This window comes from Rhagoletis zephyria, unplaced genomic scaffold (assembly GCF_001687245.7).
Source record: "Rhagoletis zephyria isolate East Lansing unplaced genomic scaffold, Rhagoletis_zephyria_1.1 Rzeph_scaffold_03622, whole genome shotgun sequence".
In the NCBI taxonomy this organism is placed as follows: Eukaryota; Metazoa; Arthropoda; class Insecta; order Diptera; family Tephritidae; genus Rhagoletis; species Rhagoletis zephyria.
In genome coordinates, this window is record NW_016160705.1 from 25,051 (window position 1) to 34,252 (window position 9,202).

At 46.4% G+C, this 9,202-nt stretch overlaps 1 protein-coding gene across 2 annotated transcripts; it reads right to left on the minus strand.

Moving 5' to 3' along the window:
• Positions 1–1,557: 1,557 nt before the first annotated feature.
• On the minus strand, positions 1,558–7,664 carry 18w (18 wheeler). 2 transcript variants are annotated; one of them, XM_017624443.1, is made up of 2 exons: positions 2,684–7,664; positions 1,558–2,558 (listed from the first exon to the last, which is right to left on the minus strand). In XM_017624443.1, the coding sequence occupies exons 1-2, from the start codon at positions 6,558–6,560 to the stop codon at positions 2,002–2,004; spliced, it is 4,434 nt and encodes a 1,477-aa protein (XP_017479932.1). In that variant the 5' UTR covers positions 6,561–7,664; the 3' UTR covers positions 1,558–2,001. The 2 variants fall into 2 exon arrangements, with proteins under 2 accessions (XP_017479932.1, XP_017479931.1); XM_017624442.1 differs by having other exon boundaries at positions 1,558–2,451; positions 2,577–7,664.
• Positions 7,665–9,202: the final 1,538 nt, after the last annotated feature.

Consider the following 9,202-nt stretch of genomic DNA (forward strand, 5'->3'; position numbering starts at 1 on the left):
GCGCGCCTAGCCGCTACCTTCAGCTATCAACTTGTACATCTCCAGCTGATTGGCAATTGCCAAGCGCGCTGCTTGTGTACGCCGTTGCATACATATCTACATAGTACATCTCATACAACTCGATAGATTTACATATCATAGCATAACTTTTTATATAAATTTTTTTTTATTTTTAACTCCTATGGAAAGTCTTTTGCTTCTCACATCGAAAACCTTTGCCGCGCCGTACGCGTTTCTGCTTCCAGCTTCGCTTTGTGCGCGCGATGTGCTTCTGTGTGTGTGTGTGTGTGTGTGTGATGGCATGGCTAATTCATGTAGTAGCTATGTTTCACGCCGCATGACTCTCTTCTTTTGTGTTTCTATGTGTATATATATATATGTAGGTATGTGTGTATGCTTATTCGCGTGTCGATGAACATATGTTTTCTTTTGTTTTGTTTTCCTACTGCATAAACATAACTTTTTTATATTACAATAAAAGTTGCTTAGTTCTTTTTCGCTTGCGCGTTGGTCCGCTTAAGATGGCGGCATTCGCTTCGTACGCGTCGTCGTCATCATCATCGTGAATGGCTTGCAAAGCTGCCTCAGTCAGAACTCTATACATACTTATGGTAAATACGTACATAGTGTGGCAAATGGAAGTGATAGTTGTTGGTTGGTGGTTAGCGACGGTGGCTCTGGCCGCGGCCGTGGCAGTGTATGGTGGCAGGCCACCAAAAATAAAGCGTGCAGCAACAACTAGCCAGCAGTTAGCAAGCAATATGACAATAGCACTTCAATTGNGTTATCAAATTAAATATAATTATTCACTATAATAATACATACATATGTACATATGTATACAATACGGTACATACATACACAATTGTTTATAACTAGTACTTTTTTGTTAAGAGTATAGTACAATATTTTTAATATTATAGCATATATTGTTTAGGTATTTTTTAAATTATTCATTTAATATCACATTGAATTTGAAAAAGTGTTTCAACGAACAACGCGCGGCGTACGCAAGACAAGAGCGCGCGCGCCTAGCCGCTACCTTCAGCTATCAACTTGTACATCTCCAGCTGATTGGCAATTGCCAAGCGCGCTGCTTGTGTACGCCATTGCATACATATCTACATAGTACATCTCATACAACTCGATAGATTTACATATCATAGCATAACTTTTTATATAATTTTTTTTTTATTTTTAACTCCTATGGAAAGTCTTTTGCTTCTCACATCGAAAACCTTTGCGGCGCCGTACGCGTTTCTGCTTTCAGCTTCGCTTTGTGCGCGCGATGTGCTTCTGTGTGTGTGTGTGTGTGTGTGATGGCATGGCTAATTCATGTAGTAACTAGCTATGTTTCACGCCGCATGACTCTCTTCTTTTGTGTTTCTATGTGTATATATATATATGTAGGTATGTGTGTATGCTTATTCGCGTGTCGATGAACATATGTTTTCTTTTGTTTTGTTTTCCTACTGCATAAACATAACTTTTTTATATTACAATAAAAGTTGCTTAGTTCTTTTTCGCTTGCGCGTTGGTCCGCTTAAAATGGCGGCATTCGCTTCGTACGCGTCGTCGTCATCATCATCGTGAATGGCTTGCAAAGCTGCCTCAGTCAGAACTCTATACATACTTATGGTAAATACGTACATAGTGTGGCAAATGGAAGTGATAGTTGGTGGTTGGTGGTTAGCGACGGTGGCTCTGGCCGCGGCCGTGGCAGTGTATGGTGGCAGGCCACGAAAAACAAAGCGTGCAGCAACAACTAGCCAGCAGTTAGCAAGCAATATGACAATAGCACTTCAATTGCGCTGGCCGGCAAGCGCATTCAACTCACGTTAAACGCTCGACAACAACAACTAGTTCATCAAGTTTTATGCCCCTTTTGCGTGTGCTTTGCTGCATTTGCGCTCGTTGTTGTTGTTGCTTTTGTTGTTCTTGCACTCGCAGTTCCTGTTGTTTGTTATGTTGCTGTTGTTGCTTTTGCTTTTGTGCCGTTCATTATACCAAAAACGCCTGTCCATTGTTCTTATTCGCCGCGCTTGAGCTCCCTGCCATTGCATTGGCATTGCCCTCAGTTGCAATTGTCGTCGTCGCACCTGAGCCACTGCCATTGTCCGTCTTAGCAGCTGCAGCTGCCGCCGCCGCCGCCGCCGCAGCGGAAGTTGATGCTTGCGGTTGGGGCGTTTGCGCAGCCGCGGATGTTGATTGTGTGCTCGTGCTCGCCTGACTCAAATTGCTGCCGGTGCGCAAATGTATGGGAGCTGTCGCCGCGGCCTGTTGTTGATTGGTCATCGTCGTCGTCATTGTGCCGGATAATAAATTCGTTGGCGGTACTTGCGTCACACACATCGATGGCCGCCACTGCTGTTGTTGTTGCTGCTGTTGCAATTGCATGACCATCGCATGATGGCCAGCCGCACTGGCGCGAGGGTTGTTCTGCTGTGAATGGTGGTGTACGCGGTAGCTATTGGGCGCGAGCAATTGTTGTTGTTGCGCATGTTGCAAGGGATGATGTGGCTGGTGGGGGTGATGTTGCATGAATGTGGCCGCACTGCCTNGTTCTGCTGTGAATGGTGGTGTACGCGGTAGCTATTGGGCGCGAGCAATTGCTGTTGTTGCGCATGTTGCAAGGGATGATGTGGCTGGTGGGGGTGATGTTGCATGAATGTGGCCGCACTGCCGCCATTCGGTATCATGGAAAGCGCTTCTTGTGGATCGTAAGCGCTATACTCGGACTCAATGCTGTGGTAGATGTGCTCGGATGGCGGACGCATGGGTATCGCATCGACAATGCGTGCGCCATGGCGACTGGGGCGTGGCGAAGGCGTGGCCGTGGTTGCCGATGAGTAGTTAGCTTCCATGTCTTCTTGGTAATAGGCGGGCGGTGGGGGCGCTTGACGGAAGATCATACCTGGTGAGACGGGTTGCTTGAAACGCTCATGATGGTCTAATGTGTAGTTGTTGCCGCGTGGTGATAGCTCAATTGGTATGGCATAGCGCAACTTCTCCCAGAAGTAGCGATCGCAGGTGAGAAGCCGATTGGAGGGCACTGATTTCAGATAGGGCGCAAGTTCAGGCACCTCTTCAGCTTCGGTGGACACGTTCGTCTCCTCGATGATCACCAGCTTTTGTGCGAGGCCACGCAGCGCCTCATGGAATGCATTACGGAATTCGAGTCGATTCCACTCGGTGGACAGCAGATTACGTGTGAGCACTAATATGATTTTACGTGATGCGCGCGCAGCTTCGACGATTTGCAAATGGCTTGCTTCTGGTGGCAGATCGCGCTGTTGAATGCACAGTCGGAATGGTGGTCGGCCGTGTTCCAATTCTGCGGCGATATTGCGGCAAACAAATTCGTAATCTTTTGCAGAGTGTAGAATAATCGCATCGTACAACTTGCCGGCGTCCTCAAAACGTGGTTCACATACACGCACGCCATAGTGCGCAAATAGCCAGACCCGCACAGATTCGCGGAAGACGAAAACGATGATTAACACGACGATGAGAAAGATCAGCACTAGCACTGCGGCGAGCAATGGCACATAGCCGCCAGCGATGTCTTGCGATGCCATATTGCTGGCACTTTCCAGCAGCTCACTGCAATCAACGCCGCCCGACGTGAGCAAATCGAGTTCACGTTTAACACCCGCATCCACACAGTAGATATCCTGTGCGTCACGTATCACTATCGCATTGTCCGCCACGAATTGCGCCAACTCCTGCAAGAATTGGCAACGGCACGACCACGCGTTGCGTCCAATTGTCAGACCCTGCAAATTGTTGCGGTACTGCAGATTGGCCAGCTGCGCAATTGGCATAGCCGTCATGCGATTATTATCGAGGCGCAACACCTTTAGCGACACTAGCGGCGCGAATGTGGCATTCGAGATGTGGGTCAAGAGATTGTTGTGCAGGTACAGCTCGCGCAACAGTGACAACTGACGGAATTCATGGCCCTCAAGCGTTTGCAATTTGTTATTTTCCAAATGCAGTGTGCGCACCATGTTCAGCTCGTCGAAGGTGCCATTCTGCACGGACATAACATTTGAGGCGTTCAGGTAGAGCGCACGTAAATTACGTTTGCCCGCAAACACTTGTGCGTCCAGCACAGGCAAGTTGTTGCCATCCAAGTAGAGGTCGGTGACGTCGACAGGTATGCGTGCGGGTAGATTAATGCGATTCTGTTTCCCACAGTCTACAATGTTTGTCGACCAGGTAGCGTCACGGAAACAGGTACAATTGTCAGGGCAGACCATTTCGCAGTCGCACTGTTCGAAATCACAGCAGTGGCACGTCGCTGGACAGTGGGAGTCATATTTGCAGACAAAATCGCTGCTGCTGAGCGCAGCCAGTTGACGTATGGGCGCATTCCGACTGTGCGGCATCAAGCATTCAATGTTGCCGAGATCGACAATGCGTGGATGCTGGCGGGTGGTAAGGTTGTTAATCCGTTGCAGCCATTCCATTGAGCAGTCGCACTCGAAGGGATTACCGCCCAGATAAAACTCCGGCACCGGTTTATCAGTGGCGACTGGGGCGACGCGTAACGAATTTAGTGTAATCTTCGAAAGCACGTTGGCGTAGAGATCCACGCGCGCTAAGCGTGTCTTATCCACGAAAGTGTTAGCTTGTATTTGGTTGATGATATTGTTGTTGATGAAGAGTAGCTCGATCGAGTTTGGCACTGACATAGCTCCGATTTCAGTGATGCGATTATGACTGGCGTCTAGTGTGGTAACGCGAATTTCCTCTTGCAGTTTATAATAGTTGCCCAGCGCCTCTATGTAGTTGCCGTGTATGTCGAGCCACTTGAGATTCGATGGGATGAAAGCGTAATCAAACCAAACCAAGTGATTCTCGGAGAGATTGAGCCACAGCAAGGAGGCAAGCGTAGCGAAGATGCCATTGATGTCGGTAAGGAAGTTCTTATCCAGGCGTATGGCTTCGATTTCATTATTCTTGTCGAAGGAGCCGCGTTCGATGGTCTGTATGCGATTCTTAGCCAGATTGAGCACGGTCAAGCGTGGTAGATCGGTGAACATGCCGAGCGTGATATTGCCAATGCGATTGTCGATCAAGCGCAAGCCAGTCAGCTGACTCAAATTCTTAAATGTGCCATTTTTGAATTCGGAGATTTGATTCTCACCCATATCGAGTGTTTTCAACATTGTCAGGTCCTGCACAGCCTCTGGCACCTCAACCAGCTGATTGGAGCTGAGGTCCAGCTCCTTCAAATCGGAGCAGTTGCGGAATGCTTGTGTCTCGACAATGCTGATCAGATTGTTGTTCAGCGTTAACTTTGTCAGCACAAACAGGCCGTTGAAGATCTTATTGTCCAACGTATGCAAGCGGTTTTCGGCGAGATTCAGTGTGTGTAGATTATAAAGCGGCAGAAATGCGCCCTCTTCTATGTGTCCAATCGAATTATTGCGCATGTCAAGTATTTGCAGAAAATAGAGCTCCTTGAAGGTCTTAGCGCCCACTCGTGTAAGTGCATTGTTAGATAAATTCAGCACGATCAAGCGGATGAGCCCGGCGAAGGTGTTGTTGTCAATGTGATGGCTTGTCAACTGATTGGCGCTCAGATCCAGTACAAGCAGTTGTTCCAAACGATGCAGCAAACCCTTCGGCAAATCATACAATTCATTGCCTTGCAGGTGAATTTCTCGCAATTCCTTATTGCCGGCAAACGCATCGGCAGGCAGCGTCTCCAAATGATTGTAGGACAAATTTAGTATGCGCAATGAACTCAACCCGGCCAACGCATTCGGTGCAAATGTGGTAATGTTGTTATGCTGTAAATTCAATTGCTGTAGGCGGCGTAAACGCGACGCACCCCACACATCGGGCAGGGCGCGCAACTCATTGTGCGAAACATCCAAGACTTGCAATTCGGCGCCACCACTGGCGCCATTCAGCGTGCACATCTTCTCCGAGAAGCCCAAGTTCTCAGCGGAACGTATGCGATTTGCCGTCAAATTCAACACTTGCAAATTCTGCATGGTACACCAAACACCCTCGGGCAGTTGGCGTATATTGTTGTCGCTCAAATTCAACTCGGTTAATTCGCGCAGACCGGCAAATGAGCCAGACAAGATTTCGAGCGATTTGCCTGGTCCCCAGACAGAATTATGTGTCTGCACGGTGAGACGCTTCAGCGACATGAGGCCATCGAAAGTGTTGGCAGCGATGCGTTGCATTTTACATGCATCCAATTGCAGTTCAGCGAGCTTTTGTAGGCGCGCAAAGGCATTTGCCGGCAATTCGCTGGCGTAGAGTAGATCGCCAGAGCATTGTATCTCTAGCCGATTGGCAGTTTCGGCTACTTGCAGATCGAGCGGTACCAGCGGTTCGATGGCGCGCAAATTACACTTGATATCGAGTGTGGTGCGCACGAACTCCCAGGAGCATTGCTGGGCATGCGTATAGCTGCTGGTCAGACTGCTGACAATGATGAACAGGAACATAAGCTGGCGGCAGCGTATCGTTGTCGTTGTCGCCGCCGTCGTCCAGACAGCTAATGTGTTGGAGGTGATGAAGGAGGAAGAACGCATTGTGGTAATGTGTATAAGTGGTAAGTGTTGCGTCTATTGTGGGGTACAATTTGAATTCGGTTGGTGATTGGTTTCGTGGTGCTGCTGGCTGTTGCTCTGAGGACTGCAAAAGCCGCTCGCACAACTGTGCTACTTTCGATTTGTTTGATTTTACTTTTTAATTGCAATTAATTGCTTTATTTTGCACTTAACAACAAATTTTGATGCATACACTTGGTAACTGCTCATGGCATATTTGCAACATGGCACACGAAGCGCTTTTCACTATCTTTTGAAGAACATATTTTTTTGGACCTTAAATATGCGTTTTTTTTTTCTTTGCAAAGTCACAGGGGGTCTTGAACTTTTTTGGACAGTTTTCTTTTGCTGTTTTTTTTTATTATTAGTATCGCTTAAGTCAAACGCGCAAACCGTAATCCTTGGTGGTAGATGCGAGCGAAGCGATCTTTTTCACACTTGCGGCAAATGCGCTGTGGCACACAGATTTATTTTTAGTGCTACCAACTTGTATTTTGCTTCAAATGCACTGCTTGCACTTCTTTGCTTTTTGCGCTTTTCTTACGTGTTCAATAATTCTTTATCGGCACTCGGCGGCGTTTGCTTTAAATAAATTCGTTAATTTGTTTTATTACATGTTTTTTAGCTGGTACAACTTTAGTGTTTCACTAACTCTTTTGCCTCTTTGAAATTCTATTTTTTTCGAATTTCGAAACTTTTCAGTTTAAACGATCTCAAACGGTGGTAAACAGCAGCAGCGCGCAATATTTCAAACGAACGACAAAACAAAAAAACACATAAACCACTTCTTCGCCAACGGGCCACACAGTTAATAACTACTCGTAGTAGTTCAACTTCAATACAAAAACGTGTTGTGTTCGTGTATTATAGCTCGATTTGCTGGCTGAAGATGCGCGACGTGGCGAGGAATGGTACTTATTCAAATAACAACTTTTACTTAAAAACAAGAAACTTTCACGTAAGCGCCGCTATATCCGAAAACCATGTTTACCGCTTAACGTTTCAAAGAGAACTGATTACAAATTTTGCTCGTTGTGAGTCCGTTGGCTCGTTGAAAATTTTACCAGCGCGCCGCTAGTGCTGCCATCATGCCTGCTGCTCCTACTAATACACCATTTTACTACTGCTGCTTGCTGTCAGTGCACAGAGTACTTTTGAGTGTGTATGCGTGCGAAAGCGTGCGTGTTTGTTTGTTTGTGTGCGAACGAACACGAAGAGATGATGGTGGAGACAACAACGACGACGACTAGTTACGGCGACGGACAAACAAAAACAGCTAGTCAAGCAGGCAACTAAACCCACACAAACACACACGCAGAGGGACAACAGCATGGACTCTATGTGGCGCAGCGCACACAGCCATATTGACACACGCGTGTACAGTGGGAGAACAGCAGCGCTCTGGCTGTGGGGAGCACTCCTCCGAGCTAACAGTAATGCAGGGCAATGGCAGCAACGCAGTGATTGTGTTGGTATAGGTGTGTTGAGTGTGGGAGAATAGTGAGTGCAGCAGTAATATGGTGAGGCCATAAGAGCACTAACTTAACTTCATACATATTTAAGTAGAAAAAAATAAAAACAAAAGTAAGTATTGTAACACAAACAATAACAAAAACTTGTATAACTGCTAATACTTTGAGCTGTTTGCGCTATTTAGTTAGTAAGCTGCGCGGGCGCTCTTTTTAGAGTATTTATGTACGGAGCAGTTGCTTGTAGAGAGCGAATGTAGAATGCAAACTATTTTAAGGCTTATATGCACAGACGTGTTAATGTCTACTAGTGGACATGGTTGTAATAGCAATATATGTAGGTTTTATGTTGTTGTTGAAAATATGCATGCTCCTCTTGCTGTTGTTTTTGTTGTAAGAGCACTAGCAGCTATAGCAACTGGTTTAAAACAATAAAAGTTAATGTCATGTACGAAAATTACTGCAGACAGATATGAGTGCAGTAAAAGACCCACACACGCAAATAGGCAGGTAATTGTAAGGACACAGAAATAAGAGCAAAGGTAAGTAACTACAACAACAATGACAAACATAAAAAATGCAACTGTATAAACACAGCCAGCCAGCCAGCCAGCCAGCCAGCATATGCATTTGCCTCACACCACCAATTCAACGAAACTAGGCAGCTAACGTCGACTGCGCTGCCGCTACCAGTGCTAATGTGCTCTCACATGCATGCACAACTCAGCTTTCTCTTTATGGGAGTTGAATGCACTAACAACAACAATAATGTCGAAGTGCAACAGGAATTGCATGCATGTAAACACGTACGCTCACCGCTCAACACATGTTTACGCACACCGATTTACTACGAGGCATATATGGATATGTCGGCGCATATACATATATGGAGGTGTCACAAACGCATGTGCACCCAAAGTAGGGGAAATGGTGAGTAAAGTCAGTCAAGTTGCAATTGGAGTCGCATATGCCAGCATGCATGGGACATCTGTGGCACTCGCATGCATGCTTGTAGTCATAAAAATTCATATCACATTCCATACGTTTGTCAACAACATTTCGTGCTCGACGTTGGCTCTCGCTGCTCTCTGCTGCCGCAGAAAAAGTAAAATAAAAATTTGAGAATTGAAAACCGGCCGGTTGTATGCTGGCACA

Bases quoted from the DNA above. Each gene is read 5' to 3' on its own strand.
- 18w (XM_017624443.1), bottom strand. From the start codon at position 6,560: ATGCGTTCTTCCTCCTTCATCACCTCCAACACATTAGCTGTCTGGACG.